This window comes from Gigantopelta aegis, chromosome 2 (genome assembly GCF_016097555.1).
Source record: "Gigantopelta aegis isolate Gae_Host chromosome 2, Gae_host_genome, whole genome shotgun sequence".
Classification (NCBI taxonomy): Eukaryota; Metazoa; Mollusca; class Gastropoda; order Neomphalida; family Peltospiridae; genus Gigantopelta; species Gigantopelta aegis.
This window is the reverse complement of record NC_054700.1, coordinates 31,908,282-31,929,384: the sequence shown is the minus strand read 5'-3', so window position 1 is coordinate 31,929,384 and position 21,103 is coordinate 31,908,282. Positions and strand designations below refer to the sequence as shown.

Sequence of the window (21,103 nt, the reverse complement as noted above, 5' to 3'; positions counted from 1 at the left end):
GAAAATATAACCAGTATGACCCACGTGTGTCATAATGATTTCACGTGCACAGTGAATGACGTCATTTTGTGAAGCGATGTCATCACTTAATGTGGCTTCCCCAGTGTAAACGCTTATCAAAATGACATCGTTTCGTCGTCTCTTTTAAGTAACATTTGAAATGTTTTGACATGGCCGTAGCTTGTTATTCGTGAAAATAATAGTTTGGATAATGTGGATAATAAAGAAATTATTACACTCTCGTGTGAGGATTTATGTATTATTACACTCTCGTGTCAGGATTTATGTATTACCCGAGCGAGAGCGAGGGTAATACAATAATCCTGACACTCATTTCATAAAATCAGTATAACACATAAGCTCGTATAATAATCTCTATGTATATACCTCATAGAAAACACTTTTAGTTATAATCTGTCAACAGCTTTTGAAAACTTCATCATTTCTTCTAAACTGTTCAAGCCAAGCTTCCTCTCAATGTAACCAAAATAGAATTCTGGAGCCTGTAGCAAAAATAAGAAGAAGAAATTAATTTATAAGCTTAATTATAACCTATCATTTAAAACACCAATTAACATACCAGTAAGATTATAAAGTTTTCATACTAATTATTTTCAAAACATACATTCGTGACAAAGACTATATATTGTCAATTAAACACATGTTTTTAATTATATTTATGAGACAAGTTACGACACACTGGGGCTTGTGCCCCAGTCTTTCTTTAATTGGAACTGCTAACAGTGTGTGAAGTCCGCTGATTGCTGGAACTGATAACGATAGGGGATGAAGTGTCGCTGATTGGTCAATTGTCCGATAAGTGTCACTTTTGTCAGGAAGCTCTGAGACAAGGTAAGAAAGCTTTGTCGGGTTTTAATTCCCACCCCTTTCCCATGTCAGACCTCCTTAAATAGCTGACTCATCGTCTTTCCTCTATCAGTAGGAGTACATTGTAAAAATACAACTGTCTGAGATTCGAAATTAAATGCTGAGAACAGATTACGTCATAAATGGATTCGAGTTTGAGTTCAATAACCATGTCCATTTAGTGTTAGAAACACCATGTTAAATATGTATGGGTGTGGCAGATTTTCCCCCACCTACAATAGTTGGTTTCTTTATTAATATGCTATGTACAATTTTTATGTAATACTACCTGTAATTGTCAGGTACTTGTACATGTATATATTACGTTATCATTTTATGTTGTTTTTAATAAAACGACCATTTCATATCTAATATTGTTTTCCTGGTTGTTTGTAAATTATACTATTGTACTACAAGTAGCATGCATGCAGTTTGACTGGGAGTTAACCGCGCTTCATAAATGTTATTTATTTGTTATTTATATTGATAGAGGATGTCCAGGTATAAAAAATAATGGTGAAAAACTTGTTGAAAGTAAATTTGCATGTAGATATTATTTTCTAACTACATATTAATATATATTTACCAACTCTGTGTGAATTTGTAATATGTTTTTAAATGCATTTATTTAAATAGAGATTATTGTCTAAATTACACACAAATGTACATGTACATATTAACAATCCTGTTTGAATTAGTAATGTCTTTTCTAATGTCTTTATTATACATATTTTGTAAACTACATATTTTACTGATCAAGTGTGAAGTTGTAATATTTCATCAAAAACATTTATTTACAAGTAAACAGATCTATTATTGGTTGTTTTTGTTTTTTTTACATATATTATGAACCCTCTATGAATCTATAATATCTTTAAATGCACTTAAATTCATATAAATACTACTTTCTAAACTACATATAATAATATTACCAACCCTGTGTGACAGTTTAAGTAGGAACTCTAACTGCTCTCCAGTCAAATTCTTCAGGGCACTGTTGCTGAAAAACATTTTACAATAACAATATGATAACCAAATGCTCTTTGGATACCCAGTGAGAGAAGAAACCTGCTGCTGCCATGTAGGCTACAGCAGCTGAATAGCAGCAATAGCCTTTTATATGCAACACCAGTCCTTTAGGTCTGACACAAGCAACTTGTCTCGCTCACATCTGCTTGCACAAAATGATTTCCGCGTAGGTGAAAACTGCTTATCTCATCACATACTAATCTTTCATTTGTTTTATTAAAAAGTTAACTGAATTTGACATTGAGAGCAATTGCTTGTCTACATATTTTCAGCAGAGCAGTTTATTGCTGACCATATATTTTTAAACCAGATGCACTGCAACACATGCGATGGTCTTTGATATACTAGTTGTAAGACATTGGTTGGAATGGGAAAAGTTCCAGTGAATCCACATTATGAGTGATGCAGCTCATTACACCTCAGGTGAACACCTAACCACTAACCTACATCTCACTGCATTTTCAAAGTATCAACAATTTCTCTGTCTGTAATTTCCCATAGACAGAAAATCACATACCACAACCTTTGAAATACCAGGAATACAGTAGATGAAAATAATCTACACAGTTAGGCAGACACAATATTAATGCTTTACTAAGTTATATTTTTCATTTGACAAACAGCGAATATTGTTATGAAACATGGTTAAGAAGACACACTATTAGTGCTATACTAAGTTATGTTTTTTATTTTGCAAACGAGGAATATCGTGAATAAAACAGGGAAATAATCTACATGATTAGGAAGACACTCTACTAGTACTAGTAAGTTAGGTTTTTATTTATGATTGTCATCAATTTAATAAATATTTGAAAATGAATGCTAGTTAAGAGGTGTTATCATTATGCGATTAGTTGTACTGACTTGTCGCATGCGATCAAATCGTACTGTGAAAACACCTAAATCGGAATGACTTTAGTCTTATACACTCCAGTTTTTGTAAGGCCAACAAATTGCATGTGACAATCACACAATGAGAATGCTGCTTTAGCAGATCTAAAGTCCTTTTTTAATTTTAATAATTTATATTTTGTTTTATCTAACGTCAGTCCTTAATATTTGACACAAGAGCACTTGCTTCTGTCAAATATTAAGGAATGACTTTAGATAAAACAAAATAAAACTTATTAAAATTAAAAAAGGATTATGTGTGTTCACGCAAAACGATTTCCACAAAAATAACTGCTTGCCTTGTTATACTCAATATCACTAATTTGTTTACTCAAAATTACTGTTACATAATTCCAGGAGTGCAGTTTAATGCTTACTATCTATTTTCAAACCATAAGCACTGCATTTTTCTAATAAAACATTTAATTTAAATTGACTGTTTTCATTTTGATGAGGTTTATTTTCTGTTGGTCCTCACCTTGACGATGTTAGCTTGTTTTTCTCCAGCCAGTTCTGAACATCCTTGATGGACCACTCGGCGACCGTTGCTCCCTTCCCAGCCTGCAGTGGGGCAGATTTAATAACTGCAATTTGGTTTTCCACCTATTGTAAAAGAGAAGAAGAAATGCCTGTTTAATGACACCTCAGCACATTGTTTAATCAGTGGCTGTTTCTTGTTTAACATCATACTATGACACACAATCATGTGACAGAAAGTATATTATTTAGGAGTATGAAGAAAAACAAGAATTTACAAATTTATACAGTCAAACCAAAGGGAGTATCAAAAAATAGCCTTTAAAGGCAGGTGGTTGCTTAGTACAGGTCAGTCTGTACTATATTAGATGATTTGGGACAATAAAAATATGGCCTCTTAACAAGGTGTTTGCTTAATACAGATGACCATTAGAGCAGTTTTGACTATGTATGTAGCCATAATCAATAAATACATTTAAATAATATTTCACCCTTAAAAATTAATAGAAGAACATGGAAGTTTACATACTGGTAACGCATTTTGGATACAACAGTAAGTGTCCTTGACCTTCCTACATGTAGTTCTGCATAAATTATGCTGATTTTATTATCTCTTTGTCACATATCTCACTAATGGTAGGTAAGGAAGCATTAAACCAAGGTGTGTTGTAGTGATGTCATAGCCAAGATAACTTCGATAATCTGTAGCATGAAATGTTTTTGTCCATTCTTTGTCAAAATTTAGATTTTTTAGAGGACATAAATATTAATTTTATAGTAATTTAATGAAAAATAATTTACTTTCATTCAGATTTTTAAAAACAAATTTAAACATTAAAACTAGATGGGGCGGGGGTTCGAAAACTTTCACTTTGTAAATAACAATTGCATGTTGTTTGCCCTTAAAATGCTCTATTTAAATTTGCAAGAACTGCATCCCAGCAAGATGTGTTTTGGTATAATATGCTACCTATATGTGCGTGTACATGTTGTCACTGGCTTTATCTTGTTACTGAATTATATTTTAATTTAGCAAACATATTTTCTGCAGTAACTAATATTTTGTTGCAAAATAATATTTTTTCTTCTTCAATTTTTGAAGTTTAATAGAGTTAGTCCTGTGTACAGGTACATGTGGTAAAACACCAAATAGTATGTTTGCAGGTCAAAGTTAAAGTTGCACCCAAATTTTAATTGAACAGTTAACTCTACCAATCCTGCCATCGATGATAAATGGGACATAGTTTGTTGTCCTAAAATGTAGTTTTTCTGGCTGGTACATTGCTGTAGTTTAATTTGAACTAGTGCCAGTGTATTAGTTACGATCGTGATTCAAACATGAGCGGGATCCTATTAAACAGGATGACAATTTTTGTGCAGAATTAGGATGGTAAAAAATTATTCCTGTTTTATCTGAATTGAGCAGCTTAATCATCAGCTATCGGATGTCAAACATTTTGTAATTCTGACATGTAGTCATCAGAGGAAACCCGCTACATTTTTTCTAATGCAGCAAGGGATCTTTTATATGCCACAGACAGGAAAGCACATACCACAGCCTTTGGCCAGTTGTGGTGCACTCAATGGAACAAGAAAAAACTCAGTCAGTTCAATGGATCCACCTAGATAGTTCGATCCTGCGATGCAAGCACCTCAGGCGGCAGCTCGACCAATTGAGCTAGATCTTACGGCTAGGCTAAAGGCTAAAAGGACTTTACGTGCACATTCAGAGCAAGCTGTTGTAGCGCACGCCTATACTGGGCACAGGGACCCGCCTTGGCCGGATCTCTCTGTCCAGGACAGGAAAAAGGTGGGGGGGGGGGGGGTAGAGAAGGGACGCCGCCTGCACTAGCAAGTGCAAGGGAGCACCAGCAGTCCAAGGTGACAGGCGGAGTGTAATTGGTGCTATGGAATTTTGAGTGTCCCGTAGGATTATGCCAAAGAGAAAGAGGTGCGCGTTTACATGAGGGAGATTTGGCGTAATATTGATGGTCGTTCTAATTGAAAAATGAGGAGAGCTAATAGGTTTCGCTTTTAGTAATCCAAGAGTAGCTCTTTATTATGACCTGTTTGGTGCTGTAGGGTGTTGCCCTAGGTTGCCCGTAGGGCCCTTAAAAAGGGCCTGATCTCTTCTGATCGTGGCATGACAACCCAGGGGAGACTCGATCAATTGTGTAGGTCGGACGAGGTAGAGGCGGTTATGTAGAGCTTGATGTTGGTTGTTGATGCCGTGGTGGTGAGGTGTCTTCCGTTGTTGTTTTTTTGCCCAAGAAGTCCTGCCAGCAACAAGGAAAGTTTGTTTGGGTTTGGGTGGTGGGACTGGTATTCTTTTGTCCAGTCCCTTCCGGGTGCAGTGCATTGGTGTACTCGGAGTCGGTATTCTTTTGTCCGACTCCTTATTGGAGTACGTGCTGGGCCATTATTTTGATTTATATGTGGTCGGATGCATTGTTATCATTAGACAATGCATCCTGTGGTATGTTGAGTATGCATGCCGTGTTCGTGTGTACCTAGGTTTTGTGTTAAGGTTGTTCCTACTGTCTTGTTCCCCTATAGTATGAGTGTAGTTTTAAAAAGGCCTAGTGCTTTGCATGGTAATTGGTTTTAGGTAGTAGGTACAATTCATTCATGACAGACACACAAGTATTGGTAGGTGGTAGGTATGCCCCCCCCCCCCCCCCCCCTCAGTCCCACCCAGGACCCCCTAGGAATTTTGAGTACGCAGTTTCTTAACTTATTCTAGTTGACTAATCTTACTTGTTATCTTGTTTTCCCTTTATGGCAATCGCCTGCTCTGGTGTTGAAACTAGAGACTCACCTTAGTCTGCTGTTTTTCTCTGATTTGGTTCTATACACCCAACAGTTGTGTTTACTAAATACCCCCCCCCCCCCCCCCCCGGAACTTCCTCTGAGAGGGTTTTTCTCTGATTTGGTTCTATACACCCAACAGTTGTGTTTACTAAATACCCACCTCTGGAACTCCCTCTGAGAGAGTTTTTCTCTGATTTGGTTCTATACACCGTACAGTTGTGTTTACTAAATACCCCCCCCCCCCCCTGGAACTCCCTCTGAGAGAGTTTTTCTCTGATTTGGTTCTGTACACTCTACAGTTCTGTTTACTAAATACCCACCCCTGGAACTCCCTCTGAGAGAGTTTTTCTCTGATTTGGTTCTATACACTCAACAGTTGTGTTTACTAAATACACCCCCCTGGAACTCCGAGAGAGTTTTTCTCTGATTTGGTTCTATACACTCTGACAGTTTTTTACTAATGCAGCAAGGGATCTTTCCCCCCCCACAGACAGAGAAAGTACATACCTGAGGTTCTATACACCCTACAGTTGTGGTGCACTCAATACCAACAAGAAAAAACCCTGAGTCAGTTTTTCAATGATTTGGTTCTATACACTCTAGATGTGTTCGATCCTGCCTCTGCAAGCACCTCAGAGAGCAGTTCAACCAATTGAGCTAGATCTCACCCCTTTCTGTTTACTAAATACCCACCCCTGGAACTCCCTCTGAGAGAGTCTTTCCTCGAGCTCCAAGCTCCTTCACCAGATCTTCTATCTTCTTCTCAAATGGGTACTTGCCGCTGAACTCAAAGAACAGCTTCGTTCCCTTGATCATTCCTAGCCAGCCGTCTGGTTGGTAGCCGCGCTCCATCAGAAGAGGGACAATGTCTTTCTTCATCGAAAATGCATACTCGGCCTCTGTGGTAAATAAACATCATCAAACAGTTGCATAAGATCTTTTCCACATACAGAACAGCATGTACCCTGACCAGTTTGGGACACATTTTGGTGTAGGGGTAAACATATCCACCAAGGGAAGGAAGATCCACTGTACCTCTGGTGAGCAAAAATAAATAAAACAATTTACCAAGATCTTAGGCCAATTTTAAACAATATTGTTTGCTGTAATATGACAAACTCAATCATTTATTTTAGTTAGATAATAATATCCTTGCTTTGTTATTAGCAACACTGTTAAACTTTTCCAACTAAATGTTTTTTTATATGCACTATCAGTAAGTACATTCCACTTTACCATGGTTTTACTTTACCATTTAAATTACAATTTTTAATGAACTTGTGTCAAAGGGCACTTACCATGGCCATCACTATACCAATTAATAGCAAGGTTTCTTTTCTTAACGCACCATTTCTGCAGTTTTGACTCTGCTTGTAGCGATCAGACATACAGATAAGAACCACTGCTGACTGTTCAACTGCCTCAGCCATTGCCTGGAGAGTAGAACCACCCATGTTGTCGATATCCATCCAGATATGAAACCCAGATCTCCTCAGATATTCCTTCACCTATGAAAGAAAGAAATGTTTTATTTAACGACGCACTCAACACATTTTTATTTACGGTTATATGGCGTCAGACATATGGTTAAGGACAACACAGATTTTGAGAGGAAACCCGCTGTCGCCACTATATGGGCTACTCTTCCGATTAGCAGCAAGGGATCTTTTATTTGCGCTTCCCACAGGCAGGATAGCACAAACCATGGCCTTTGTTGAACCAGTTATGGATCACTGGTCGGTGCAAGTGGTTTACACCTACCCATTGAGCTTTGCGGAGCACTCACTCAGGGTTTGGAGTCGGTATCTGGATTAAAAATACCATGCCTCGACTGGGATCCGAACCCAGTACCTACCAGCCTGTAGACCGATGGTCTGCCACGACGCCACCGAGGCCGGTCCTTCACCTAGGAAGACCATCAAAAGAAGATAACCTGTAATAATAACGACCATCAAGAGAAGATAACTGTAATAATAACAACCATCAAGGGAAGATAACTGTGAGAACATAAAGACTTATCAAGGAAAGATAACTGGAAAAGTAAAGATAACCAAAAGAAGATAACTAATAATAACTGTCAAGGGAAGATAATTGTGAGGAAATACAGACTTATCACGGGAAGATAACTGTGTAAAAGTTAAAAAAACAAGATAACTGAAATAAAGGCCACCAAGAGACGATAATAGTGAGGAAATCGACTTACCAAGGAAAAATAAATGTGTAAAAGAAAAGACAACCAAGAGAAGATAACTGTAATAATAACTGTCAAGGGAAGATAACTGTGAGGAAATACACTGATCAAGAAAAAATAACTAAAAGTAAAGACAACCAAGAGAAGATAACTGTAATAATAACTGTCACGGGAAGATAACTGTAAGGAAATACACTTATTAAGCGAAAATAACTTGTGTAAACGTAAAGACAACCAAGACAAGATAACTCTAATAATAACAACTGTCAAGGGAAGATAACTGTGAGGAAATGTAGACTTATCATGGGAAGATAACTGTATGAAAGTAAAAAGCAAGATAACTGTGAAATAAAGGCCATCAAGAGAAGATAACTGTAATAACAATCACCAAAGGAAGATAACTGTGGAAATACAAACTTGTCAAGGGAAGATTACTGTGTGAGGGGTAATGACAACCAAGAGAAGATAACTGTGGAAAGAAAATCATAAAAACAAGATAACTGTAAAATAAAGACCATCAAGAGAAGATAACTTTTACTTGAATGACTTTCTTTTGATCTGCCCAAGCATAGCTCATCATAATGTGATCTGCAATTTTCTTCTCGGGGCTGGTTTTGCTCTTTTTGGCCTCTTAAAAAAACAATAACAATATATGAGCTACAACAAAATTATTAGTAAATAAAAAGTTCTGTCTGTGTACAAGAGGAGTTCAAGGGTTATTTATGCAATGTCAAAACACAGACATATATAATATAGTGGTAACAATGACATTGCTTTTAATAAAAAATGGAAATAACTGCCAACTATAAATAACATAAATTGTTTTGTTTAATGACACCCACAGTTTTATTTCTATAATTTGACTTACACTCATGGCTTTGACTTTGGAAATTTTAGCTTCATTTTACAAATTGTTTTATTTCAAAAACATCTTATTAAGCCAAGTTAGTAGCCCTCATCTCCTACTTGTGGATGAAAATGTAAATTTTTTGTCCTGCTCTATATAAATATAGAGAAGTCGCACATGCTTACTACTTTTGAGGCAAATAAACACCCATGATCTCCAAGATAGCATCGTCTGTTGAGACCATTTTCAATCTCTATTGTACACTTTCATTTCATTTCAACAGATTTTCATGCTTATATATCCAATTAAGGTTCAAGCTCGCTGTCTTGGGCAAACACCTCAGCTATCTGGGTTGTCTATCCAGGACAGTGGGTTAGTGGTTAGTGAGAGAAAAGAGGGTGTAGTGGTCTTACACCTACCCGTCGAGCCAGTACCAAGCTGCGAACCCAATACTTACCAGCCATATGTCCAGTGGCTTAAGCACGACACCACTGAGGCCGGTTTTGTACAGCGATTTGTTGCTATAGTACAGACTGCATATTGAAGACAAGGATCTTCCACAGACTAACAAACCAACATATGTAGGAGTTAAACTCAACAAGCGACTAACATGGAGAGACCAAATCCAGAAGATGGAATCTAAACACATACAAAGACTTTCCATCATGAAAAAACTGGCAGGCACCAAGTGGGGAAGTAACAGCAAAACTCTAAAGCAAGTCTATACTGGATCAGTCAGGTCAGTCATGGAATATGGATCAACATCCTGGGCAACAGCAACAAAGGGCAACACCTCAAGACTAAATAAAGTCCAGAATTCAGGTTTGCGAATCATAACTGGCGGAATGAAAACAACACCAATAAATGGAATGGCAAAGACCTGTTGTCTCCAGTCCCTAAAAGAGCAACGAGAAGCCAAACTTCTGATACACAACGAGAAGTTAAAAAGACTCCCAGATCACCCAGCATACAAATCCATGCAAGAATGCTGCAGAAACAGACTGAAATGGAAAAGTATAAAACATATAACACAAGACCTAACCAGAAAACATGTTGACGTCATCTCAAAATATCCAGAACATTGTGAACCACTGATAAATATGAACTTATGGCAACTCCCAACAGTCAAATTCAAAATTTCTCTTGACATCCCAGGCATCACCAGGAAGGAAGATATGACACCAGATATGCTGGAAAACCTGACTCTCGAACAGATAGAAAAAAACTTCAACAAAACAATCTGGACAAGAACATTTCCCACCATTACATGCAGTAATCTTCACTGACTGCAGATCAGTACTCCAAAAGCTCTTGTCCCCAGAAGACATCACGAAAAGTCTACACCCTACTGTCACAGCTATCAACAACCACAACAACATCAATGCAGTGGATCCCAGCACACTGCAACATTGCTGGAAACGAAAAAGCAGATTCACTAGCAAAATGTGGAAGAAGTTGATTCAGGAAAGAGTTTCCACCTCTTATCAAGAAATCAAGACTATCATCAAGCGAAAGCAGAAGGAAGTATGAAAATCTCAACATGGAGTGACAAACCATGACCCATGGGAGACACTTGAAAGACGAGGCCAGACTACAATTTTCAGGCTTTGCACAGGCCACTGCAGCCTAAACTTCCATCTCCACAAGCTTAATATATGTCACACAAGTGACTGTCAATGTGACACAGGCCTGCAGACACCAGAACATATCCTACAACAATGTCCACTACACAACTCAGAGAGAAGCCACTTCTGGCCGCATGGAACAGACCTACATCAGAAGCTCTGGGGATCCAGGGAGGCCTTGCAAACAACTGCCCAATTCATCACTGAGATCGGGATATCTGTATGAGACAATTTTCAAAAATTTAAACAAAGACGATGAAAAAGTTGCTATAGTTACCCTCTTGTTTCTTCTTGGACCTTTCTTGAGCACCAAGGACCCAGAGGGCGCCACTTGCTGCCTTCGCGATTACCTTCTGATCGGACTTGCTGAGGTCCGTCAACAGATTCACCACTTCCTTGTCTGCCTGGGAGCAAAGGAATGTCTGTTTAAAACACACTACAGCCCCTATTCATAAAACCTTTAGTCTACACTCAAGTCTCTGATGGATACAAATTACAATTTGTTATGTTAATGCCATGATGTTAAAGTCTCACACTTGATTAGTCTGGAGTCTAGACTGGGGCGGGACATAGCCCATTGGTAAAGCGCTCGCTTGATAAGCGATCGGTTTGGGATCAATCCCTGTAGGTGGGACCATTAGGCTATTTCTTGTCACAGCCTGTGCACCACGACTGGTATATCAAAGGTCATGGTATGTGCTATCCTATCTGTGGGATGGTGCATATAAAAGATCCCTTGCTACTAATGGAAAAATGGGCAGGTTTCCTCTCTATGACTATCAAAAATGACCATATGTTTGACATCCAATAGCCAATGATTAATAAATGTGCTCTAGTGATGTCATTAAACAAAACAAACTTCTTCTTTTTCGAGTCTAGACTCTAAATGTTTTATGGGCACAGGTAACTCATTCAGTTATTAGGTGTCTTACATACGTGAAAACATATTTTACTGCATATAATATATATATATACAAAAGGATTGGGCACAAGTTATAAACTTACGAAGCCCTCTCCTAATTACAAACATTAAATTGTACAATAATGGTGACTGCAATTTTCAATAAATAAATCAATTAAAGTAAACATTTGTGAAAAATGATTGAATAAACTGAAAGGACAGATAAGGAAAAGAAAAGAAATAGAATTCATCTAAGTTACTAATGACATTATCATAATGACATAGTAACTTAGATGACTTTAACAGATGATTAATATATGACATCTCAAAAGACATATTATGCTCACTAGAATGGTCTTTTGGTTTTCTTTATTGAATGACAATTCCCAAATACATTCAATGGCCGGCTTCTTTTCTGCATCAGATCCAGATTTCATGATGGCAGACAAAATAGGAAGTGCTCCATTTTCCATCAACAGTTTCTTGTTTGTATCGTTTTTTGCCAACCCCATCAAGCCTGCAACAAGTTCATCGACTGCAAACCCATCAAAGCGGTGGTCGAAAGAATTCCAAGCCTTACATAAATACTTGATGAGAAATGAGTGCACGTTTTCATCGGCTAGAAGTAACTCATTCTCATCCTCACTGATGATATAGGACAATGTCAGCAGTACAATCATTTTCACCTCTACAAAAAATATTAATAAATTACTATAAGTTAAAATACATGAGGTGTTAAAACTGTTTTCAACCTGTTTAAAAATACCTGTTTAAAACGAGTGTAAAAAGTATACTAATCACAAGAAGTTAAGTCACATGAATACTGCATCTAGAGTAGGGGTAGCATATTCACGCTGCCAGTGTATAGAAACTTTCTTGACGCCGCTGGTTGACAGAATGGCTCACTAGCGTGTTTCTCACTACTTGTCTCATGGGTCCGACATATCATTCAGCCATGCCAGGGCTCGGCCAGGGTCCAGAATGGATAGAGTTTCTCAAGTTTTTATCGAGCCATGCCAGCTGGTCCAGAATGGCTCACTAGACTACTTGGGGTCCGAATATCGGCCATGCCAGGGCTAGGGTCCAGAATGGCTCGCTAGCGTGTTTCTCACTACTTGTCTCATGGGTCCGACATATCGTTCAGCCATGCCAGGGCTCAGCCATGGTCCAGAATGCTCGGTTTATGTATTCGTGACTTGATTATCTGAACCCAGATTGCAATGAACATTTATACCCACACAACCCTAATAAAACATGAAAATGTTGACATAAAAAAGGAGTTTTATGTGCATCATGCAGTTTTCAGGCAGGTGGCGTGCTTAGCAACACAAAAAGGTTTTAAAACGTCAAACCATTTTGAATTTTGTTATCCATTTGCCACATGTTTTCTATGATAAACATCCTGAACTATCCTGAACATGGCCAACAACAACAAAAACAACAACAACAAAAACACACCTAGGGAAATGTGCATTCAGTTATAAAACTTACTTGGCGAATTACATTTGAGGTAAGGAATGATGTGATTCACTACTTCAAGTTTGTGAAACTGGTGATGATTAGCTAAATTCTTGGAACAGTTGTGAATAGCTGACACTGCAGATTCAAAGATGTAGCTGATTTTCTGTGAGAAAGAAATATATGTGATTATTATCAGTATCATTACAAAACAAAATACTTGAAGAGACTCTGCTCATTTGAAACAAATAACATCTCTCAGTGGCCCAGTGGATTTAAAGCTGGTACATACTCAGTTTGTATCCTTGGGTGAGTGCATAATTTAGGAGAGAGGTGGATGGCCACTGCAGTTAATATTGACTTATGTTTGTCTAATGAAGTGCCTCTGTATTGATCGAAACCCATAAACAGTAACTGTCGCAGACTCTATTCTAAACTTACAGCAACATGGCCGATCATCAAAAGAATCCACAAGCCAAATCTTTCAAAATATTACTGACTTGTTAACACAGGTCAGTTTGGATTGTCAAATGGGTACTTTCCATATGTATGCCATTAAAAACAATTCTTGATTATAATACATCAAGTGAGACAGAGACAGACAGAGAAAGAAGATAGAGAAGTTGAGAGAGAGAGAGAGAGAGAGAGAGAGAGAGAGAGAGAGAGAGAGAGAGAGAGAGAGAGAGAGAGAGAGAGAGACAGAGAGAGAGAGAGACAGAGACAGAGAGAGAACAAGAGTAAGAGAGAAAGAGCGAGAACAAGAGGAAGAGAAACAGAAAGAATGACAAAAGATAGGAGATAGAGGAGAGAGAAAGAGAGAGACAGAGAGAGACAGAGAAAGAGAATGACAGAAAGAAGATAGGAAAGAGAGAGATTGACAGAAAGAGTGAGTAGGTTAGAGAGAGAGAGAGAGAGAGAGAGAGAGAGAGAGAGAGAGAGAGAGAGAGAGAGAGAGAGAGAGAGAGGAGGAGGAGGTGTCAGTGTAGTGCATTTATGTCTTTGCACTGAGGTGCATACTCGTGCTAAAAGTAGCTGGTAGGATTAACAAACAGTTTTAAAATCATGATCACTTTACCAATTAACCATCGATGTCAATTGAGCATAATATTATCTTGCAAAGAGAAATCAGAAATTATATTAACACACCCTAGTTTCTGAGATATCATCTTTCATTGCTTGCAGATCCTTCATATAACACTGGAATATCCCAGTGGTGGTAAGCTGTTCCCCAAACAGAGTACTGGCGTCCGTGTAGTTCCACAGCAGGCTTCGGATGCGATAGATGCACTCTTTTTCTGGAAGGCCTGATTTGTCTTCCAGTATCGTCTCGGTCCAGTGATCTAATTTCAGCGATTTCATGATCAGATCGTAATTACTATACAGCAACTGTGGTATGTCTATTAAGGTCAGGTAGTCTCCCAGTGCCTGTCTTTCTTCAATCCGGTCGTAAATGCAGAATGACTGCTCTAATGTGATCAGTTCCTCCTGGGATTCATTAGCACAAAACTGATTCTGAATAATCTGTCTTAACTTCACAGCTGCAGAGTCAAAATTAGAGAAGGTGTCTTGCATGCTGGGGAATTTCTTTACCAATGCTTTTGCCGCTCTGAGATCTTCGTCATTCTTGGCTGGAATTTGAACTGCCGTGTCTTTCTTTTCTGGTGCTTTTTTAGTCTCCTTGGTCATGGAGTCGAAGTATTTCTCCTTCATCTTGGGGTCGTAAAATGAGGCATCGACCTCATCTCTGCTCTCAGGGACACTCAGGTCTCCGTTTGAAGAGTCACCAGGAGGAGTTGTCTTTGAGCTGTCATCTCGTGATGCTTTTCTCAGAGATGAAACTGAGGATGTTCGACTTGTCTTGCCTGTTAGAAAGAACATAAGAACCAAGTAAAAATCACTGAAGGATTGTGCATCTAATTTGACTTTGACAGGACCGCAATTAGTGGCAAAAAAAGCCGAGATGTACAAACCACAACACCCTCCCCCATGGATTCCAGGACTACCCAGTAAATACTTGAGGAGGGGGAACAAGGGGAAAAGGGAAACCCAGTGAAATATGTTTTAAAAAGTTAGACAAAAATAGGCAGTGGAATATATTGGGGGGGGGGGGGAGCACGAGATCCTCCCCCCCCCCCCCCCCCCCCCCGGATTCTTGTCTGGTATCTGCCTATTTTATACAGTTTCCAAAGCATACCTCATTTATAATATACAGGTTGTGGAGAACTGTTTGGAGAAAAACAAAAAAGAAAGAAATATTTTAAAAGAACAAACTTGAGAACAAAATTCATGAGATACTATTGGATGATGAGCTGTCTGTTGTTCAGTGACCAATGTGGTGTGACACTGAATTCCAACAGTGACTGATACTGATGATCAGCTGTCTGTTGTTCATTAACCAACGTTGGTGCGACACTTAATTCCAACAGTGACTGTTCTGGCTAAAATCAGAGTAGGGTCAATGTACTGATGCTGTCTAGGTCTATATTGTCAAAGAATGTTTATGTTTTTGATAAAGGTTATTTCTTAAACCATTGAACATTAATGTTTTTGTGAAAAGTAGTTTCTTACATGTATTTTGCTGTGATGCTTTTTTCAGAGATGAAGTAGGGACTTTTGACTTGTTCTACCTACGTGTGATCCATTGAAAGATAAACAAAAACAAACTACCTAAACCTTACACTTCATTTTAATTATTATACAAAAATTTAGGTATTAAAAAAAAAAAAAACTGGTAGATTTTTAACATATGAGAAGCAGAAAGATTTGACCATAAATTGGCAGAAAGGTGTAGCACAAAGCACAGAAAAACCTATTTTCATAAATACTAATGAATGATATTAAAAACATTGGTCCGAATTTATGAAGCCTGTTTTTCTTTAACACAGGTGTTTAAGCATTGTAAATGTGTGTAGTTACACATGTGTAAGACATAAACAGGTGTTTAAGCATTGTAAATATATGTAGTTACATGTGTGTAAGACTTAAACAGGTGTTTAAGCATTGTAAATATGTGTAGTTACACATGTGTAAGACATAAACAGGTGTTTAGTAACTATATGTACATCAAACCAATGATGAAGAATTATACTGTCTAGTAAGCTAAGTCCAATGATGAAGATTTGTTAGTAAGCCAAGTCATGATACGATGTATTAAAACTGGAGCTTGTCACTGCACACTTTTGTCAGGATCTTTGACAGCTGCACAATGTTTGAACCTTAGTCATTTATTGTTTTTAATATCCAATAGTAAAGGTATATATATTAATCAATGTGGATTTCTCACACTTATTGTTGATGTTTATAGAAGTAAATTGATCTAAAGACATGTACACATTAATATATATATTGATAACAAGTTATACTTACAGACCCAGACGTCAAAATACACCACGTCTGTGCCATCTGAGATGTATTACTCTCAACGATGAAACCATTATCATGATCACATACTATTCCAGGGCCCAGTTCCATGAAGCGATCTTAGCCCTAAGATTACCTTAGGCGCATAGCTACCCTATGCACTTAAGTTGATCTTAGGGCTAAGATTGCTTCATGGAATGGGGCCCAGGTCAGATCTTGTAACCAACGAGAGTTGGACTTAAAACCAGATTGCTCTATGATTATATGGCATTTCAAATCTTCACCTTGACCTTGTTACATATTGTTTCTTACCTTTCCCTTTAGTCACTTGAGTGGTGTCTGTAGCATGTTTTGTACTTTGCTGTGATGCCCTTCTCAGAGAAGAAGAGGAAGATGTCCGACTGGTTTTTCCTACATCATGAAAATAACTAAATGTTTTCAAAATTTATATGTCTTCAGAGGTAGAAATTAAGAAATATTTTCATTGGCATTGGGGACAAATAGCCTGAAAAAAGTTACTAATCCCTGTGTGAAAACCAGTAGCCTCCTCAAACTTTATTAGTTAAAACCACATGTCTCATCATTACTGGTTTTACCTACATTGCGAAAACCAGTAGCCTCCTCAAACTTTATTAGTTAAAATCACATGTCTCATCATTACTGGTTTTACCTACATTGTGAAAACCAGTAGCCTCCTCAAACTTTATTAGTTAAAACCACATGTCTCATCATTACTGGTTTTACCTACATTGTGAAAACCAGTAGCCTCTTCAAACTTTATTAGTTAAAACCACATGTCTCATCATTACTGGTTTTACCTACATTGTGAAAACCAGTAGCCTCCTCAAACTTTATTAGTTAAAACCACATGTCTCATCATTACTGGTTTTACCTACATTGTGAAAACCAGTAGCCTCCTCAAACTTTATTAGTTAAAACCACATGTCTCATCATTACTGGTTTTACCTACATTGTGAAAACCAGTAGCCTCCTCAAACTTTATTAGTTAAAACCACATGTCTCATCAATGCTGGTTTTACCTACATTGTGAAAACCAGTAGCCTCCTCAAACTTTATTAGTTAAAACCACATGTCTCATCATTACTGGTTTTACCTACATTGTGAAAACCAGTAGCCTCCTCAAACTTTATTAGTTAAAACCACATGTCTCATCATTGCTGGTTTTACCTACATTGTGAAAACCAGTAGCCTCCTCAAACTTTATTAGTTAAAACCACATGTCTCATCAATGCTGGTTTTACCTACATTGTGAAAACCAGTAGCCTCCTCAAACTTTATTAGTTAAAAACCACATGTCTCATCATTACTGGTTTTACCTACATTGTGAAAACCAGTAGCCTCCTCAAACTTTATTAGTTAAAACCACATGTCTCATCAATGCTGGTTTTACCTACATTGTGAAAACCAGTAGCCTCCTCAAACTTTATTAGTTAAAACCACATGTCTCATCATTGCTGGTTTTACCTACATTGTGAAAACCAGTAGCCTCCTCAAACTTTATTAGTTAAAACCACATGTCTCATCATTACTGGCTTTACCTACATTGTGAAAACCAGTAGCCTCCTCAAACTTTATTAGTTAAAACCACATGTCTCATCATTGCTGGCTTTACCTACATTGTGAAAACCAGTAGCCTCCTCAAACTTTATTAGTTAAAACCACATGTCTCATCATTACTGGTTTTACCTACATTGTGAAAACCAGTAGCCTCCTCAAACTTTATTAGTTAAAACCACATGTCTCATCATTACTGGCTTTACCTACATTGTGAAAACCAGTAGCCTCCTCAAACTTTATTAGTTAAAACCACATGTCTCATCATTACTGGTTTTACCTACATTGTGAGAATTAAAAAAATTATTTTAAAGTTTATAGGTCTTCAGTCGTACAAATTATGAAATAAGTCCATTGGCACTGGTGACAAATAGCTTTGAAAAAGTTACTAATCCGTTAGTGAAAATTAGTAGCCTCCACAACCTTTATTGGTTAAAACCATGTGACTGTTCAATATGCAACATTTCTGGTTCAGCCTGGGAAGACAAAGCATAGGCCTTTTTAATACATTGCTTATGGTTTGTATCAAACCTGCTCTAGTGGCCACCTGTCTTAAGAGCACACATTTTCTATAAAATTAAAACTTATATCAATTAAAGTCAAACCTGCTCTAGTGACCACCTGTCTTAAAAGCAGACATTTTCTATCAAATTAAAACTTATATTAATTGGTCAAACCTGCTCTAGTGACCACCTGTATTAAGCAGCCATGTGTCTTATGAGGCCACACTTTTTATTCTTCCAAATTATCTAATACAGCATAAACTGACCTGTATTTAGCAGCCACCTGTTTTAAAAGGCAATTTTTGATTCTCCCTTTGATGGCTGCTTAAAACAAGGTTTGACTGTAAATAAAATACACATATATAATCTGGTCCAAAATATACTACCGACAAAATATAAGGGAACGACTGATGTGAATGTAACTATCGTTGACATGCACTGTTACAATACAGTGGCATTGCATCTGAACGCTTCATCTGATCAAAATGAAATTTCACATCATGCATGAACAGCATGTGATGCACATGCACACAGAAGATCACGTGTATGTGCTTATGGTGGAACTCACAAACACCGATGCAAGTGAGGTAATCACATGCGAGAAAATGGTCCCAAAACGATACCTTAATGAAGAGACGAAATGGCGAATTGTCGGTACGATAGAGGGAGGTACGTCAATATGCCAAGTTGCCCGAATGTTTGGTAAAACAAAAAGTGTAATTTCTAGATTGTGGTATAAGTACCGTCAAACTGGTGGGGTTGCAACGAGACATGGGCGTGGCAGGTCTAAAAAGACGACACCTCGACAAAATCGTACCATAACATTAATTGCTCTATGCAATAGATTCAAATCAGCTGCTGCTATCAACAGTGAATTCCGTACAATAACAGGAAGGCGAATTTCAACATCGACCGTCAAGAACAGACTCTACAAAGCCCGCCTGAAAGCGAGGCATCCTCTGAAGCATGTGACCCTAACAGCTCACCATAGGCAGCAACGATTACGGTGGGCTAGGCAACACCAGGGACGGACTGTGCGACAATGGCGTTACACCATGTTTACAGATGAATCGAGGTTCTGCCTGAGATTCACAGATGGCAGAAAACATTGTTGGCGACGTAGCGGCGAGAGATATGCCCGGGCTACAATTCTAGACCATGATCGGTATGGGGGTGGTAGTGTCATGGTGTGGGGAGGGATCACACATGACAGGCGAACAGATTTGATAATTGTTAATGGAAATTTGACTGGCCAGAGATATCTGGACCAAATTTTGCGTCCTGTCGTTCCAGTGGCGAGAAATATTGGCAGAAATTTTGAATTTCAAGACAAAAATGCAAGACCACATCGCGCTCGGATAGTCACCGATTACCTACGACAACAAGGCATACCGACAATCGACTGGCCCGCTAAGTCCCCTGATATGTCCCCTATAGAGCACCTGTGGGACGTTCTTGGGCAGAGAGTGTACGCCAGGGACCCAGCACCCGCCAACGTGGCCCAGCTTGCGGTAGCCCTTCAGAATGAATGGCGGGCAATACCCAGGGCAACCATACGTACATTAATCAACAGTATGCCATCAAGGTGTCGAGCATTCATCGCCCAAAATGGTGGAAACATCAGATATTGATATACACGCCCCAAATTTGTTTTCCAGACGTTAATCGAAATAAAACATTCACTATAATTTCACCCGTTCCCTTATTTTTTGTCGGTAGTATATATCCATTCCATACACTATCCATGAATTACAAATTAAATTAAAATAAATTATATAAAGTGTTTCAACAAATCATTTGCAGACGGTTTTAGACTTATACTCCTCCTACTATTTTGAATCTGATTTACCAGTACCTGACAGTTTGGTTGAATTTGGCTGACATGATGATCGTAAACGAATCTCCTCAGTATCATCTGTGAGTCCTGATTTCTCTTTTCCTGTTCCTGGTTTTTGTTCTTTTTCCGACTCTGATTCAGGTTTGGCCGGCACGGACCGAAACCGGAACATCTCAAAATCCGGTGCTGGTACAACACGTCCTGGCTCTTGTTTCTGCTCTGTCCCTATCCTTGAATTACTTTCAGAGTCTTGGTCTGGCTCAGGCTCTGGAGGTGTAGTCTTCTTGGCGATACTACTGGTTGTTCCCATGGTGCACACTGTAGAAAGTGCTTGTTGCCATAGTTACCCAGACATGTTCAAAAGCACATGAACTTGAAAACCTGATATTTAAAAACAATTTTTTAACAACTTACAATATGGGGTATAAAATGTCTTGGAGACTATTTTGCTCAATATAATGTTGAAATTACAGCAAAGCTTAAAGGGACATTCCTGAGTTTACTGCAATTTTAAAGATGTTATCAACTAAGAGAGACTTTTTAACGATTTTAATTACATATCAAATACATTTTTCTGCATAAAATATTAGTGGCTGTATATTAAATGTGTTTCTGATCGTTCTAATATTTGTACTAAGGTTAAATTTCATTTTATTTCGTAAAACACGTTTTTTTTGTACGTTTTTTTGTACAACCAGAAACACATTGAATATACAGACACTGATATTCTA

General features: G+C 38.0%; 1 protein-coding gene across 1 annotated transcript; it reads right to left on the bottom strand.

Annotated features, from left to right (window-relative positions):
- Positions 1 to 401: 401 nt before the first annotated feature.
- On the bottom strand, positions 402 to 20,682 carry LOC121388201. The gene is made up of 11 exons (XM_041519473.1): positions 20,391 to 20,682; positions 14,244 to 14,959; positions 13,131 to 13,263; positions 11,987 to 12,327; positions 11,016 to 11,142; positions 8,805 to 8,896; positions 7,424 to 7,583; positions 6,769 to 6,974; positions 3,266 to 3,390; positions 1,804 to 1,867; positions 402 to 503 (listed from the first exon to the last, which is right to left on the bottom strand). Exons 1-11 carry the CDS (start codon positions 20,680 to 20,682, stop codon positions 408 to 410), a joined length of 2,352 nt encoding a protein of 783 aa, XP_041375407.1. The 3' UTR covers positions 402 to 407.
- Between the last annotated feature and the right edge of the window lie 421 nt (positions 20,683 to 21,103).

What these genes read in the sequence shown, in the direction of transcription:
- LOC121388201 (XM_041519473.1), bottom strand. Translation starts at nt 20,682, where the DNA reads ATGGGAACAACCAGTAGTATCGCCAAGAAGACTACACCTCCAGAGCCT. An exon ending in GTCCAAGAAGAAACAAGAGG is followed by an intron (nt 8,897 to 11,015) that starts GTAACTATAGCA and finishes TGTTTTTTTAAG; the next exon opens with AGGCCAAAAAGAGCAAAACC. An exon ending in ATCAAAAGAAAGTCATTCAA is followed by an intron (nt 7,584 to 8,804) that starts GTAAAAGTTATC and finishes TTTCTTTCATAG; the next exon opens with GTGAAGGAATATCTGAGGAG.